Here is an 18,713-nt window from a genome sequence, read left to right on the forward strand (position 1 = left end):
ATTTTAACTGGCAGAGTTAAGGCCATTCGGCCTTCTCTTCCACTCAACCAGTATGATAGAAAATTACTACATTGCTATGAATATAACATAATTAATACAATACAATACAATTCAAAGCAATACAATACTGCAATACAAGGCAACATAATACATAATTAATATAATACAATGACAATTCTTTTTATCTTCACAACACCAATAAAATAATTATGTAATAATAATAATAATAATAATAATAATAATAATAATAATAATAATAATAGCCATACCTAAATTAAATTAAATTATTAATCTCGATCACAATTATAACTTAAATTTGACTGCGCCCGTAAGAAATCGTTTAGCCTTTTCTTGAAAGTGGTTATTGTCTGGCAGCCCCTAATCTTCTGAGGTAGAGAATTCCATTCACGGGGGACTGAGACAGTAAAAAAGGATGAATAGTGGGATGTTCTATGGACAGGAATTGCTAGGATTTGGCTCTCCTGTGACCTGGTGTTTAGATTGTGATTGGAGGATAAGTAGTTAAACCGGGAACGAAGATAATTTGGAGTAGAAGTGTGGAGAACTCGAAACAGAAGAGACAGCGAATGAAGTGTTCTGCGGTTACTAAGTTGCAGCCAGAATAAAGATTTGAACTTGGGGTGTACTAATTATTAACAAAGGATGTACTTGAATTCGAACGCTCAGAACCGAACATAAACATGCTTAGAACATAAATCGCTCATAACAAAAAACAATAGTTTCAGTCATTTCCATGCAAAGCTGTGCATCTTAATATAACAGAGGTTTTCCACAGCCGTGGGACTGAAGCCGGATGGTCTATGGCGAGTCCTTGGGATCAACCCCTATGATTTGATTACCCCCCCCCCCCTTTGATTTGATTACCTGGTTGGGTTTTTCCTAGGTTTTCCCCAACCAAAAGGGAAATACCGGGTAATATTTTGGCGAATCCTCAGACCTCACCTCATCTCACTACATCTCGCCAAAATATTGTAAAAAATTGCACAAAATTGTAAAAATTGTATAAAATTACTGAATTGTAAAACTGTAAAAAATTATAATTGTAATATTGCAAAATTTTGACTTGTTCCACATCTTAAAGCTTCATTGCTCATGTAAGATTTATGGAATAAAATGAATGAATGAATGAATGAATGAATGAATGAATGAATGAATGAATGAATGAATGAATGAATGAATGAATGAATGAATGAATGAATGAATGAATGAATGAATGAATTTGAATGATCACTTATTCAAGGTCTAAGAGAAGAACTTTGGAAATGCAAAGAAGCAAAATATAAATATATATTTTATTCAATGCAGTGGCACTTGACTAGAGTCATTGGCCGTAAAATATAAATATAACAGGACAAAAAAAAAAAAAACACACAATGTCGTGACTAGTGTTCAGCAATGTTCGAACATGAGAGAAATAACTAATACATTATAAACTTAGTCATATTTCATACGAAAAACTAATCGCAACATCAATGTAAGAATCCTTAAGCAGTTAAAACACGAAGGGATGGGAGTGAAGAACGGCGAATATTTTAGAACAAGGTGGAACAAACACGACAGCCTTCCTTCTGTAGAGCAAACATGAGCGAATATCGAACTTCACCATACTCGACAAACTTGAACCGAACATAGCGCCTATAATGAACGACGCTAGTCGTGAATATATGAGTCGTTCAGAGCAAAAGTGGAGTAAGTCAAAATTGGACAATGAGGTTTAAAGTAAAAATTCTGTACAATACAGCCCAAAGTAGCAATTAATATGTCCTTCTTGCTATCCACTGACTGCTAATAGTTTAAATAAACTGAATATTAATTGGCTCTTTGCGCTGTTTTTTACAGAATGTTTATTTAACCCTCATTACCCATTTTTGACTTACACCACTTCTGCTCTGAACGCTCATATATTGCTACATTTCCCATCAGCAGTATCACAAAACCTCTGCTTAAAGTGATTTATTTACAAATGGCTTTTAAGGAACCCGAAGGTTCATTGCCGCCCTCACATAAGCACGCCAGAGGTCCCTATCCTGTGCATGATTAATCCAGTCTCTATCATCATACCCCACCTCCCTCAAATCCATTTTAATATTATCCTCCCATCTACGTCTCGGCCTCCCTAAAGGTATTTTTCCCTCCGGTCTCCCAACTAACACTCTATATGCATTTCTGGATTCGCCCATACGTGCTACATGCCCTGCCCATCTCAAACGTCTGGATTTAATGTTCCTAATTATGTCAGGTGAAGAATACAATGCGTGCAGTTCTGCGTTATGTAATTTTCTCCATTCTCCTGTAACTTCATCCCGCTTAGCCCCAAATATTTTCCTAAGCACCTTATTCTCAAACACCCTGAACCTATGTTCCTCTCTCAGAGTGAGAGTCCAAGTTTCACAACCATACAGAACAACCGGTAATATAACTGTTTTATAAATTCTAACTTTCAGATTTTTGGACAGCAGACTGGATGATAAGAGCTTCTCAACCGAATAATAACACGCATTTCCCATATTTATTCTGCGTTTAATTTCCTCCCGAGTGTCATTTATATTTGTTACTGTTGCTCCAAGATATTTGAATTTTTCCACCTCTTCGAAGGATAAATCTCCAATTTTTATATTTCCATTTCGTACAATATTCTGGTCACGAGACATAATCATATACTTTGTCTTTTCGGGATTTACTTCCAGCTTAAAGTGATTACGATACCTAAACAACAAACTTTTTCCTACTGACTTGAAAGTGTTGCACAGCTATTCAGGCTTCAAAGTGCAACCGTGGGATTTCAATGAATTCGTCGAAGCAAAGTGGAACTGAACAATATGGAATGGGGAAACGTATTATGTGTCTTTCACGTGTTAACAAAACAGGAAACAAAACAAAAGGCATCAAGACCAGCAACAACCAGCTCTGAAGATGGCCAATAGGAGGCCGAAACATGTTAACAAGGTAATATAAAATTTAACACGTGAAAGACACATAATACGTTTTCCGAAGTGATATACAGCAGAACCTCTATTATCGGTGGTAATGAAGGGGGGTGGACTAGACGGTTAATCCATACTACAGTCTCATAATTTCCTCCATAGTGCTGTTTAGCATGCTAGATAGTGGATCAGAAGTTCACCATTGCAGTTCTGGTTGTCAACGACGGGTTTATAAGGGCCAAGGAAATTCCTTACGATGGTTGCTTGCGGAAGGACAGGGATAGTAGAGGACTCCTGTTGTAGATCTACAGGGACATCATTTTATTTTTACTTCAATTTTTATTGTACCTGAGTTTTTGAATGTACTTCACTCCCGCCCCTTCTACTAAGGAAGTTCCAACTCCACACAGAACCAAGACCGCAGATAGTAAGCAGTACTGAGTTACTGAGTATAGTACGTTCCAGAAATATGTTCGCGTTTTCCAGTGACGAAAGAGCTTTCAATATTGAATCATATTTTCGCACAGGTACTGTCCGTTTGCCTACGTCGCATCCCGATTTCCCCCACCTGCTTCTGCTCGCCCCTCTGTAATAGCTGGGCTGTCTTAGCTCTTTTCTGAAAACATTAATTTCTCTTAGGAATTGGAAGTTTACAGCTGTTTAATTTAACTTAAATAAAAGGGCCTCGTTAAGTAATTAACTGTCACGTGATTTCCTCCCTTTCTACAATCCTGCGACATAACCACTTGGACGGACAGTAGATAGCATGTCTGAGTAATTTTATATTTTCGGGTCGTGCAGAAGTGAAGATTGAATTTACAGTACGTAGAGTAGGTACAGAATTATTTCAACATGAGTTACTAGTACGAAGGACGAAACTGGCAATTGGAATTAGATGCAATAGTCTATAGTGCGATAATATGCACAAAAGAACTGAAGCCTGTATCGAAATGAACGGCCACCATTTTCAAAATTGTGTTTAAATATTCATATTATGATTATTTTTCAATTTAACTTCTTTCTCTATATTGTACGCTAATGTGCTGTAGACAGTATAATATACACTGCATAATGAATACGTTCGCATGGATAACTCACTTCGTGAGTAAAAACACTTATTCTTAATACAGTACTGTACTTTGATTAAAGAAAAACCTAATGAAAATTATCAAACTCAAAATCGCGATATTTCCTAGTTTACGTAAATGGAGAACTACTTTTCTTCCTTCTTATACCTAGTAGAGTGATTTGTGTTTTACGCCAGTATCATCGAACTCCAGTCTTGGAGGGGGGAGCAAGCGGTGTTTCCGGTTCTCTAAAGGTATAGACAGGTTAATATTAAAAATGTTAGTAAAAATAAAATGATGTTCCTGTACATACTGTATGTTATACAGTTTATCATTATTTTTCATTAAATCGCGCACAGTCGTAACGCCAATCTCGTATTCTGATGCGAGATGAGCTACTGCATCCCTTTTCCCAAACCTCTCAATTATTTGCACTTTTATTTCTATACTTAGCAAAACACTTTCGACACCCGTGGAAGATATTTTGCATAGAAGTTATAAAGTACGGGTATTCGAGCAGTAGGACTAGGACTGAATGCTGCACAGGTTTGCTATATATTGTGCGGAAGTTCTTGGGACTATTTCTTTGAAAGCAGGTAGTGACCATTTTACAAGTTGGGAAAAACCAACGAGTTGGAAAGAGAAAGATATATGGCCGTGTGCACTATTTTCGATCATCTAGCCCGTTTATCAGCAATCACGGAAACATGGTTAATTCTTGACAGTGATCAAGTTACAGATGCGGTGCACCGACATTTTCCATTGATCAACTCAGTACCGTCAGCTGACGGTACGCTCGCTTGAGAAGAATCATCTGAGCGCTAGGTTACCGCGTATAAAACAGCGAACAAACGCACTCTGTCAATTATCGCTTCGTTTTTGTTTGTCGGACTGCTTTCAAACATCCTCGCAGTTTTCAAATAACAAGTTTCAATAATCATGGAAGAAAAAAGGAAAAGAGCACCGAACTTCTCACAGTTCGAAGTGGGAATTCCTTTAGAACTCGTCAGCAATTCTGCATCCATATTACAGAATAAAAGTACTGACGGAAGTTCTCTAAGAGAAAAGCAGGCTACCTGGTTGGATTTAACCTCACAATTCACATGAGTTATACGTGTTTACATAATTCCACATAATTTGTAACGTAATTTATACCGTGGTTATTTCATATTATTGATAATAATAATTGGGAAAATTTCAGTATACGGGAACCTCACTGACAATTATCTTGAAATAGGCTACTAAAAAGAGCAGATTTGCATGTGTTTGTCGAATGCTCATTATCTTGCTTACGAAAAGACACGTTTCAGTGCCAATAATTTATTTGGGAAAATTTCAGTATACGGATACCTCGCTAACAATAAAAAAAAAAAAAAAAAAAACAAGCAATTCGTCTGTGTATGTCGAATACGCATCATCATGCATACGAAAAGGAATTTTGGAGTAAGAGGGAAAGGAAATTATCCTTGTTCTGAAATTTATCCATTTGTTTTGTGTTCACAAGGTTGGAATTTTGGAGTAAGAGGGAAAGGAAGGTATCCGTGTAATTTCTCTTAATTCAAGCGTAAATAGCCTAATTGTCCAAAATGTCATGTAGGTCCTAATAGTTTTAAACGGCAAATCTGTAGCTAATAAGTGATAATCTCGCATTCTACAATGGTTATTTAGTTTTACTATATTATTACCGGCATAGAATAACTACTTTATTATTATGTTAACAAAATTGGACAGTTAGGCCTAAATAATATTTTGTCCTCAAGTAAAGTCCCGATCTTCCAAAGCAGAAACATATATATAACATTTTGTCTATTTTGAGAAAAAAGAACATTTTTATTATTCATCTACAAACTTTCTCTTTCTACAATAACACCAATTCTGTTATTTCCGCAGTGATTTGCGTGTTCAAGATACATCATTTCATCTTCAATTCCATCAAGTACGTCAAATCGTGCCGTCATTTTGATTTTCTCGATTTGACCATGTTCAATTCAAGATAATCGGTCCCACACCCGTGATCAAATTTGATCATCATCAACTCGCTTGTTTCACTTTGATCGAGATTGATACTCCGCAAATTGGCGTTGAAGATGGTCAAGTGCCGACTTAACAATGGTCAAATTTTAATCGAGAATGGTGCACACGGGCAATAGAGTGGTCATTGCGCCGCCATGTTTGACGAAAATTGAACGACCGTCCGCCATGAACTTATGCGCCCAAAACAAAGTGGGCGTGGCGATAAGTGACATTACAATCGTCAGCTGTTTAAATTTCGTTTGCATAAATCACTTAAACTGAAGTGGAAAAACCTAGTATTTCGTCAAATACGTGCTAGGAACTTAATCTAAACTTATGTACGCTAAATTCCTAGAAGCTATTCCTAGAAGGAATGCTTAAAAGAATAACCTAAGCATGTAGTATGACAAGAAGTCCTAGCAAATATACTGAAGAAAATGTTAATATTCCTAGGTTCTTTTAAATGCGACCTGCAAGATTGCCTATAAAATGAACGAGTATGATTCGGATGATTTTATTAAATTGTTTTCCCAGTCTCTACACGTTGCAAAACTATTTATTATACCATAAGACATAGAATGAAAGTAGGCCCTATCTGTAGTAAACAACCTTTACCTCCAAGCTTGTAACTTGGGTAAAACATGACAAAACACGCTTTCAGTTTTTTTGTTACAATAGAGTATAATTATCGAAATGTGAATGTGAGGCCAGCAGCCGGCTGGTCTGTCTGAGCCTTTCAAGGGCTGTGGCACCACAGATTATTATTAGTGTATAATTAAGCACCCACGTACAATAATAGGATAAGTAGTTACGAAATATATTCATACTTACCCCATTATTGCACGTGGGTGCTCAATTATGCTCTTTCATGTCCTTCTAGTCAAAATACTAACAACAATACGACCTACCCCAGAGTTTTGCGTTATTTTGGATGCGAGTGTCGAAATACAATTTTAATATTTGATTGTTATTACTAGGTTTGAAAAGGAATTGTAGCGGTTTTATCCGTATTTAGTTTAACTTTATTACTAGTGAACCATTTATTTGACTAATAGTTTGTCTTCGAAATAGGCCTACTTTTTATAAGCTACAGCTCATCGTCTTCTTCTATAAGCAGTAAGGACAGAAGGAGCAGAAATAAAGAATACTGGTGTCGAAATACAATTTTAATATTGTATTGCTATTTGTTTTTCACTAGGTGTGAAACGGAATTGTAGTGGTTTTTATCAGTATTTAGTTTAAGTGCATTACCAGTGAGCCATTTATTTTGTTTATGCCGGGCGTTGTTACACATTTATGCATGAAAAAAAAAATGCTGCTAATTAACAAAACTATGGACTTAACTCCATAAAATTTACATGAAATATGATATATCAGTTGTCTTTTTCCTTTTGACATTGCAGTTATATGCAACACACACAACAGGCATGTTTTTTCTTTGTTTTTTTTTTGTTTGTTTTTTTTTTTTTTTGTAGTTCTTACCTCCGTTATACAACATTGTAAGCAGACGAATTTTTACAAAGGTTCAGATCTGGCGTGTTTCGCGGTGGCACCGCAAAGAGCGCTGTACAGGACAACATGGCCACTCTATATCCTTCTCTTTCTAACTCGTTGGGAAAAACACCTACAAGTAACTGTTCTTATTGCCTGCAGTAGTACTATGTAAAGGTAAAGGCTTGTAATAAAACACTCTAGAGGAAATTGGTACTAATCTATACTAATAATAAATCTGTAGCCGAAAAAATTTTTTGTAGTAATTTTCGATTTTCCAAAAATAATTGGTCCTAACATATATAATTAACCACCCTGAAACCGAAAATCGCTTTTTTGAAATTTTTGTTTGTATGTCTGTCTGTCTATCTGTCTGTATGTTTGTTACCTTTTCACGCGATAATGTCTGAACGGATTTCGATGAAAATTGGAATATAAATTAAATTCATCGTAACTTAGATTATAGGCTATATGGCATTCAAAATACATTATTTGAAAGGGGGGTTATAAGGGGATCTGGATTAAATAAATCGAAATATCTCGCTTATTATTGATTTTTATGAAAAATGTTACATAAAAAAATGTCTTTAAAAACCATTTCCGATAAGTTTTAGTCTTTGAACAATTTTGATAGGACTGATATTTAATGAGATAAATGAGTTTTAAAATTAAAATAACTGCCATCTAAGGCCGTATAATGAAATAAAATGACTTCGTCTATAAGGGGCCTTGGTCAACAACAATCGAAAGCTATGAATCATAGCCTACAGAAAATGTTTTTGTGTTCGTATGAAGCAATATCGGAAGCTAAATTAACCGATTTGTGTAATTAATTATTATTTCACCATTGGAAAGTGTAGTTACTCTGTATGGACATAATGCTATAATGTTATTACAGTAACTTCTGAGTGAATTGAGGACAGGTAAGATTAAAATAGCTTCTTATGCACAGAAAACTTGATAGGCTATTCTGTGTATTCGTTTCCTGTATTTCTTAAAATAATGTTTATCTCAGAGAATTAACGACCAACGAGAGTATATTGATTTAATATGCAGTAATAATACGTTAGCTTAGCATTTCATTATTTTATAATCCAAATTTTAACTATGCTCAATTGAATCGAGCTAAAATACATATGCATTAAATGCAATGCAAAAAGTTTGGGTAATGAGCCAAGCAGATTATGTTGCCCTGTCGTAAAATAAAATTTGTTCCTCCTGAGATTCAAGAGCCCCCATAACAAATTGAAAACTTACTTATCGGGGTACATCCGTTATCAACACTCTTTTTATATAATATAATATAATATAATATAATATAATATAATATAATATAATATAATATAATATAATATAATATAATATAATATAATATAATATAATATAATATAATATAATATAATATAATATAATATAATATAATATAATATAATATAATATAATATAACATAATATAATATAATATAATATAATATAATATAATATAATATAATATAATATAATATAATATAATATAATATAATATAATATAATATAATATGATATAATATAATTTAAGTTATTTAAGTTATTTGAAGGGTTCAGAACCATAATGGGCCAAGCGCCATTTACTGAATACGTAGAAAACATATAACAAGTAAAATAAAGTATACACATTAAATCTAAATGATGTGTCAGTCTTCATTAAAGTATGGATGTATGTAATAAAAATTAAGAAACATATTAAAGGAATTGTCATTGCACCAAATGAGTGCTCTGTGGACCAAAATGATTCCATTTTAATTATTTAAATATAATTTAAATTAAGTAACATATTAAACGATTTATCCTTCTATCAAACACGAATATTCCCTGGATCTAATGTCCTATTTTAATTATGTAATTACTTTATATTTATTTCTAACGGGTGCAGCGGAGCGCACGGGTACGGCTAGTATAGTACTAAGTTTCTTACATGTTTATTTCCGCAGAAAAGAAGGAAAGAAAGAAAGAAAGAAAGAAAGAAAGAAAGAAAGAAAAGAGCGACAGAAAGGCAGTCGGATAATCCGCCGATCGGTTAATAGGGTGACGGATAATCGGGGTTCTACTGTAGTGTTAAAAGTTGAGTAATCAAGATGTAAAATATGCAATGATCTTATTCTGCATTGTAGTGGTTGTCTTCCGATAAGTCTAATGTAACAATTGAATTAATTTAATTTATGTATTTCTGTCTAATGACTTATCTAATTGATAAAAACAAATATTACGACATATAATAATAATAATAATAATAATAATAATAATAATTTGTTTTTAATCTGAATTTCTTTTGCGAACGTTTTCGCCTATTGGATCTACAGGCAGTGAACTATACAATATTTAAACATTTGTGTATGTTAATTAAAATATTTACTTTACAAAAGTGATTGAAATGAAATAAAACATGTTGAAACATTTGAATAAACTAGGTTAATATAAATTCATATGAATGTTAAAATGCTAAAAACAAGTAGCCCTTATAATTATAGGTTAAAACTAATAAAATACGTATGTACATTGTATTCAGTATAAATTATCTAATCTATAAGTGTCATAATAACAATAGTAATGCGTAGTCTCTTGATTACAAATATAAATAATATCCTGTATAAATTATTAAATCTGAATGTAGCTATTATCGTGAATGCTATGCTGCTTTGTACATAAAAAGGCATATGATGTTAAAATATGTCATACGATTTCATATTAATTTCAAATTCAATTTACAATTCAGCTTTTCATTATATTACAAAATTAATTTTCTTATCTTTCTTATCTTTTGGCAGAACCTAAATGCCACACTACAGCTGGATTAAGACACAGTAGAAATTATGGACCAAGACTATACAATTCTACAATTCAGTATTGAAAAATAATCCAGACCTAAGCAATTTACACATTCTTAAGTTTAAAAATAAAGTGAAAATATTTGTATGATATTTGATAAATTTTATTATTATTTTTTAAGTGTTACTAGCATTATATGGTACTAATTTTTATTGTATTTATCTGATGCATGTAACCTATAAGATAAAACATTGTAATAAATACAAATAGATCATTTTCTTAATTAATAACAGTGTATATCTCCAATAAATGATTTCTTAGCATCGCCACAGATACACTTGAGTGTACTTGTCACTATCTCTCTCACTAGAGAGTTATTGAAATTTATATTTTCCCCGCCATTCATAAAATATTTTGATATGATACCTCTTTCACAAAAGGGAGACCTATAACTGAAACTAGATTAATATATTTCAGTATTATTTGTATTTATCCTGGTAATAATGAACAGTTTGACTCGTAGACATTTTGTTTTTGCAGCATTAACGTCCCATGATTGTACGAGAAGATTCGAAGAGAACGGCAGTTACATAGATTTTCGGCTCCCCCCTACTACCATTAATGCACAACACAATGCCAATACGGCGGTTGCTGTCGTCTGCGATACAACAAACTTTTCTGTTGATTCTCGAGTTCGCCATTTTTTCCGGTTATTATATGCTTATTTAAGTTGTGTTAACTCTCGCTAGTGGTTTTATATTTTTATTTTATCCGTCTTAGTATTTATTTTATTATTGTAAATATTTTTGTTTTATCACTATTATTATTATTATTATTATTAATAATGAATTATTTTGTATTACAATCTTTGTATCATTTCTGTCACGATTATGCTATTATTATTATTATTATTATTATTATTATTATTATTATTATTATTATTATTAATATTATTATTAATAATGAATTATTTTGTATTACAATCTTTGTATCATTTCTGTCACGATTATGCTATTATTATTATTATTATTATTATTATTATTATTATTATTATTATTATTATTATTATTGTTACTATTATTTCTATCATCAGCATTATTATTTGCTCCTGTAAAATTTATGTAGACTACTGGACTGTACCCGAGCACGAGCATATGCTCATTTCGGGTATCCATACATATGTATACATTTCAAATGTAAATTGTAAATAAATTTGTAAAAATTGTAAAAATTGCAATTGTAAAAAAAATTATTATGTTATGTAGGCTACTTGTTACAATTCTATTTGACATGCAAAGCATGAGTTGCGTACTATAGTTGATTAAAATGAATCAGTATTGTAAATTATTATATGCTGAATTATCTGTTGTATTCTGTTAAAATTGAAAAAAACCACATAAATATGTTATTTTAAAGTTTTGTTGAGCTTTGTATTTTAAAGAAACCATATAGAAGAATTATTTCGAAATGTCTAACATCCAAAACATCTATTCAACAAGACGAATGTAGTCACGAAAAATCTTTCGTAATAAAGCCAAATATATTTTCTTAAACTAAGTAGTTTTGCGTCACTGCAAGAAAACATTCATGTGTCCCACACACTTGAAGGAAGATTGCCGGTCAGCATAAGCACTTTTCACTTCTTTCTTCGAAGTAGTGAACACTACTAACTAGCAAGTAGTTATGCATTATCCGGTATGGTCTAGTGGCTAGGATACCTGGCTTTCACCCAGGAGGCTCGGGTTCGATTCCCGGTACCGGAATATTTTTAAATTTTATCTTTCCATTTAATGTGTAAGAACTTCATATAGGCCTACTTTTAAGTACTACTACATTTTAAAGGGTCACAGTTAAAAATAATTTTCCTTGTGAAATAAACAATGATGATATCGTCCCAAGATCGATGGTAATTAACACCCTTACAGGCATCCCAGAAATACAGTTCTTTGTTTAGGTCTAATAATTTACCAGAGCCCCAAAAGTTTTTGTCACATGTAAGTGGCAGCCAATACTCACTCGGTACTTTTTTAAATGCAGGTCAAGCATCGATTACAAATAATATTTGTGTACACGGCCACAAGTCTTTTGCAAGAAGTTATGCTTCGAGAAATTTTGTATATGCATTCAACCTACCTCAATAATCAAACATCTTACTCAAATAAAATTTTAGAGAGAAAATACTTAATTGCTTAGTACTGACAACGAGTTTATATTTCAGGTGAAATAAATTTATATTGTCGGTGTAAAGCGTAAGGTATGAAAATAGAATATTACATAATTTGTACGTAAATTTATAACTCGTTAATTTGAAAATATTCCGGTACCGGGAATCGAACCCGAGCCTCCTGGGTGAAAGCCAGGTATCCTAGCCACTAGACCATACCGGATCACATCAATTGGACGCTTGACATGTACAGATAATAAGCTAGTGCTCTAGATAGTACAGTAAGTAACGTGGAACGTTATCTTTTCAAGTCACATTTTAACATTCTTTAACACAATGACAAAGCCAGAATGAAGAATAAAGTACGTAATGAGCGAATAAAGGTTGATTCATATTATACGTAAGACATCCTTTTCGTTTCCCTTCCATTCCATATCCGCAAGTCTGATAGCTGGCCTAATTCCGGCAAGTATTTTAATTTATATTTCCTTTTACTGTAACACCATTACATTGCAGGTAATCAATTGTATTGGACAGGCATATACAGTTTCAAAAACATATCACAAAAAGAAAACAACAAAAACAACATAAAAATAAAACAATAGTGGTGTTGGTTTATCTTTCACCAGTAAAAACTAAAAATTCTGATTAATATATAGTCATTTTAGCCCAAAATTTCGCAGTCATCTTAAAGAAAAATTCATACACTTGGGAATATTTGTATCCTTAACTTTCTGTATACTTGCTTCAAATTTGAATAAGAACTGTACTAAAAGTTACTTAAAATTTTTACCGTCTTTCACTTTGTTCTGTTAATTTTTAACGTTGAAGCACTCTTTTAACTTACGATATTCGTATGATGAAAGAGTGATGGAACGGAGAAAAATTCTCTCCGGCGCCGGGATTTGAACCCGGGTTTTAGCTCTACGTGCTGATGCTTTATCCACTAAGCCACGCCGGATACAACCCCGACGCCGGTTAGAATCGTCTCAGATTAAGCTCCATTGAGACGATTCTAACCGGCGTCGGGGTTGTATCCGGCGTGGCTTAGTGGATAAAGCAATTGGAGCTTAATCTGAGACGATTCTAACCGGCGTCGGGGTTGTATCCGGCGTGGCTTAGTGGATAAAGCATCAGCACGTAGAGCTGAAAACCCGGGTTCAAATCCCGGCGCCGGAGAGAATTTTTCTCCGTTCCATCACTCTTTCATCATATGATGACGCAGAATATCTGCATGGAAATATCATATGTACTTCGGTACATCAAAATAAAAATATTTACGATATTCGATTAGGTAAAGAGGTGCGTTCACGGTGTTGGTATATTTTGTAACTGTGAAAATTAAAAATTCTGGCTTAATAATAATAATAATAATAATGGCTTTATTTAACCTGGCAGAGTTAAGGCCGTAAGGCCTTCTCTTACACTCAACCAGGATTAAAACTTGCTTACATAGTTGAACATAAAACTGGATTGGAATTAAGTAATTACATACTGATACAATTTAGGTACATAATGAGATCAAAAGAGGTAGTTACATAAAATTTACCTCATAAAATAAAAATAAACATAGTGAACAACATATTACTGTTGTTAGAATCAAATACGAATCACATAAAAATGGAAAAGTTATATGAAGAAATGCCAAGAATAAAACATTTAGACAATAATAGATTTTGTTTGAGAAAAAATTTGATTTCGTTAACAGTTTTCGAAATAAGTGTAGAAAATTGGCTTTTGGACTCTATTTTCCAAGATGGTGGCCTTAGCACAACTTTTTTCCCCGAGGATTTTTAGTCGGGTGACCAAATCAAGTCCCTTGCTTGCATGAGTTTTTCATCTAATTTTCATAAAATGACTGCACTTCATCTCCAGTAGGCCTATAAAGTGACAGATTCTCTACCTTGAAAACCGTGTTACATTTTGTTGCGAGTATCATGCAGAAATGCAATGTTTATTGATATTAACTTATCAATTACTGCATACAGGATAACTTCACATTAGGATCAAGCATACAGATTCTACCAAAAGTTTAAGGACATCCCTTCAAAAGTGATGTTTCACTCCTGACCTTATTCTTATGTGAAACCCCCTGATCTTTATAGACCTATATGAAGTTTTTGTTTTAAACCCAATCTCTCTATCTTTAAAACTGTGGATTATATAACAACTTTTCTGTTATGAAAACTTATTGAAAAATTGCATTTTTTGCGGAAAAAAAAATTAATTATTCCATAATGGATATACTTATAACAATGAATTTTGGATAGAGTTAGACATTATCTCAAGTCATTCTTTCACATTACAATAATCTGTCACTTCATGTTCACACTCACTGAATTTCGACCATTTTCATTTTATTTTTCAAAGAATAAATCTAAACTTTCCACACTTGTAACAAACTCCACAACTGTTTACTAAAAATGGAGGGAATAAGCTGATTGACAAGTTTTCACCAACTCCCAGTGTTATGATGTAAATGGCAGTGACGGTCCCTGATTGATTTACCGCGAATTTCAAACTTAAGAGAATTTTAGAAACTGACAGTTTTTCTTAAATAAAAGAAAAAAATCTGGATTACAATGCGGGAACGAGCTGTCACAAATTTTTAAAATAAAAGTGATAATTGCACAAGAAACATTTCAGATATGTCTAACTCTATCCCAAAATTCATTGACCTAAGTACACTCATTCTGGTGTAATTAATTTTTTTTTCCTACAAAAAAAATATAATTTTTCAGGAACTTTTCATAACAGAAAAATTGTTGTATATAGTATAATCCACAGCTTGAAAGACAGAAATTTGGTTTAAAGTAAAAACTGTATTTTTCAAAGGCATTTGTTCCCTGTTTCAAGGAGTTTCACACAAGTATAAAGTGAGGAGTGAAACATCGCTTTTGAAGGAGTGTCCTTGAACTTTCGGTAGAAGCTGTATGTGCAGAATCGGGGTTGTGCTTGTTTTTGTCACTACTTCCACAGTTCTATGTCCTCTGACAACTGATAAAACTCAGTACACATAATCATTATAATTACGTAACACTTGGGGTACTGCGTTTAGTGGTTCTATTTTCATTCTATTTCTTTCTTCTTATCACTGAATATTCATAAGTATAGAGGAAAATTCTCTCGACATTTGTATTTAGATGGAACTGCGAAAAGATGACTACACACTTTGTACAGTTCTGAATATCTACAGCCCTGGACGTTCGCACTTACTGAAGAAGTAAATTATACACTTACTAACATTCTGTTATAGTGATTGAAGACATAACTAACAATATAAAAAGTTACTTCCGGTACCGGGAATCGAACCCGAGCCTCCTGGGTGAAAGCCAGGTATCCTAGCCACTAGACCATACCGGACACAAGGACTTTGTTGTTTAAATATAATGGATAAAATATGTAAATAAACGCGTTGGCGACTCCACGCGAAAAGGCAGTAAAACGAGCAGTTTCCCCGTCAGTCAGATATTGTTATTATCTGTATTACGTATTTCAACCTATGGCTAATGATGTCAGGGATGAGAAAATTGCATAGAATTTCTTAATAGTGTCATTAAATGACGTCAGGTTACTAGGCCTATAGGTTAGATTTTGGTCACCGACTCTTTCAACATTAATTATTCTGTAGGTAAATTTAATTACTTTCTAGCCAATGGTCGCCATATTGAGCTACGTTATGCAAATAAATACCGTGCTGAAGGTCGCGTCAGGCGTCAATGTGAGTTGTACTCTTGCAAGATAAGCACGTGTTCTTTGAGCGACATAGGCTAATAATTAAGTTAATATGACTCAATTCAGCTATCCTATTCCACAAAGAGTATTCATGTATGATTTTTAGGTAGATTTCTTAAGTATTTATTAGTAATAACCAGGCTTCGGCCTAGGATACAGAGTAACCAGTTTGAGGTTTAGAGTAAGCCTACACGGAGTATAAATGACGTCAGTCACCCGACTGTAACAGCACAGGATGGTCCGTAATGTGCATTACCGTTGTGTGTAAGCCTATTGCTGCTTGGCTGCGGTACGTGACAGGCTTCGGCGTAGAGACATCTGATTGAAGGTTACAACTCACGTTAATACTTTAATGGCAGACATTTATTGTCTACATAGAATGTACTGTATATACTGCATCTGTACGGAGTGAAATATATTTTGTGACGGACTGTTTACATATTGAGACACGAAGTAACGACTCACTCCATCACCCACGCCACTCGACCAACACAACACTATAGTCCGTGCGTTCTGAACTTCATGCGTTTCTGTGCCCAGGACCGAAGCCTGGTAATAGCTTACACGATAAAGTGTAGGTAGATTTTATAAGTGTATATTAGTAATAAGTTAATAACTTACGCTACAAACTGTAGGTAAATTTAGTGTGAATTTCCTGACACTCATTCAGCGCGCTTATCGGCTTGACTCGCCAAAGACCCGCAAGGAGTGGAAACGGGTGCGCGGAGGATTGTTCACCCAGTATAATCAGAGTCCTACGTTGGGGAGAAGGTGGACACTTTGAATACATAATGTAATGTGTTGTTAATAGGGCTATGTAATCTGTCATGGAAATAAATAAAAAAAACCAAGCATATCCGAACCCATGTCAATAAAACAATTTTTCATGCATTCCTAACGCAAAACATATTAAAGTTTGCGTAACAATTTTGGGGTATTCTGTGTAAGCATTCCAGGCAAAATAACACATCATGTTCCATTAGTAGAGTCCAAAATGGTTCTCCTGTTCCATTGTATAAAAATTCCTGTTGGTAAAGAACTGCTCTGGAGAAAGCACTGCTCGAAGACGAGCGTCTAAAATTCCACCCTACATATCAAATTCTACTATAGGGAGGTGAAGCAGTTTTGGGAACAGGAAGAATATGTTAGACTAAATTCAAGGGAAGAGAGAACAGGAATGGTATGGTGGAGATTAGATATCTGGAGACTCAAGAATAAGAGAGGGAACGTAAAGAAGGATAAATGTCCTTTGTGTGGACTAGCTGAAGACGCAATGCATATTGCGTTAAAGTGTCAGGCAACGAATGATTTGAGAAACAGTTGGGTGGATAAAAAATTTCTACAAATAAACGATATAGTAGCTTATAAAAAAATGAATGGTCACCTAAACGCCAGCAATCTGCATAAATTAGGAAAATTTCTGTTTAGAGTTAAAATTAGATTGGAAGAGAAAGTCAAAGCTCTAACGGAGATGGAATTATAAATGCTGAGTAGTCACACGATACGAAACTACGAAGAGTAGTCAGTGAAGTTAACAGAATAATTCTTAAGAGAGTAGGAGTTTTAAATAAAAGAGGTATACTTATTAGTTGATTATTATTATTATTATTATTATTATTATTATTATTATTATTATTATTATTATCATTATTATTATTATTATTATTATTATTATTATTATATTATTAGTAGTATTATTATTGTAAACAGAGGATACTTATAAGTTCAAATGTATTAATTTTTTGTTATATTTGTACAGAGAGTGATGGCGGATTACGAACTGGATTACATCTAATCCGTCATGACGTGATCAATGATTGAAGAAATAAATAAATAAATAAATAAATAAATAAATAAATAAATAAATAAATAAATAAATAAATAAATAAATAAATAAATAAATAAATAAATAAATAAATAAATAAATAAAATAAATATCAAATTCTGCGACGCATATCTTACCCCTTACTTGTTAGTGGCCGTGAGTCGATGCAGCCCGCAATACACTCCCGTACTGCAAGACTCCGCCCATTCGCTTTTCATCGACTCCACCCAAATGCGTCGTCTTATTTTACAGATCCCAGAAACGGAGTATAGTGTTAGCAGTTGTTAATATATGTTGACACGAATGACACGTACCGTCGTGCTCCACGTTGAGTTCTATGGCGTTCCCGATGATCGGCAGGGATGGAGGTCCTGGGATCCTGTCGATGAGACGCACCAATCGGGCACGTCTTCTCCTGTACCAGATAGCAGTCATCAGGCCAACCGTCAGCAACAGCAGCGCCAGAGGTACAGCGGCCAGCAGCTTGAAGTCCCAAACTGCACTTCCAAAACCTGTGATTAAAATTTATTCAAAGATATTAGTGCTTTGCTCTAATCTCCGTTCAGCTCAACTACCCGACCAGATGTCATGCTCCTGCTTAAGCATGCTTCCTTCGGAAGTTAACTTCAGAAAAGCGTGTTCTGCGCGGAGATTGAATGAAAGAAAAG

General features: G+C 33.8%; 1 protein-coding gene and 3 non-coding genes across 4 annotated transcripts in view; 1 reads left to right on the forward strand and 3 right to left on the reverse strand.

Annotated features, from left to right (window-relative positions):
- Nucleotides 1-18,713, reverse strand: part of Cyp4c3 (Cytochrome P450 4c3) — a 348,264-nt gene that overhangs the window by 65,401 nt on the left and 264,150 nt on the right. Inside the window, exon 4 of the mRNA XM_069842121.1 lies at nucleotides 18,360-18,557. Coding sequence (XP_069698222.1) covers nucleotides 18,360-18,480 — 121 coding nt within the window. The 5' untranslated portion in view covers nucleotides 18,481-18,557. The remainder of the gene's footprint in view (nucleotides 1-18,359; nucleotides 18,558-18,713) is intronic.
- Nucleotides 12,013-12,084, forward strand: TRNAE-UUC (transfer RNA glutamic acid (anticodon UUC)). Its single transcript has one exon. It is a non-coding gene; the product is annotated as a tRNA-Glu (tRNA).
- Nucleotides 12,637-12,708, reverse strand: TRNAE-UUC (transfer RNA glutamic acid (anticodon UUC)). Its single transcript has one exon. It is a non-coding gene; the product is annotated as a tRNA-Glu (tRNA).
- On the reverse strand, nucleotides 15,777-15,848 carry TRNAE-UUC (transfer RNA glutamic acid (anticodon UUC)). Its single transcript has one exon. It is a non-coding gene; the product is annotated as a tRNA-Glu (tRNA).

The sequence above is a fragment of the Periplaneta americana genome, chromosome 12, assembly GCF_040183065.1.
Source record: "Periplaneta americana isolate PAMFEO1 chromosome 12, P.americana_PAMFEO1_priV1, whole genome shotgun sequence".
NCBI lineage: Eukaryota > Metazoa > Arthropoda > Insecta > Blattodea > Blattidae > Periplaneta > Periplaneta americana.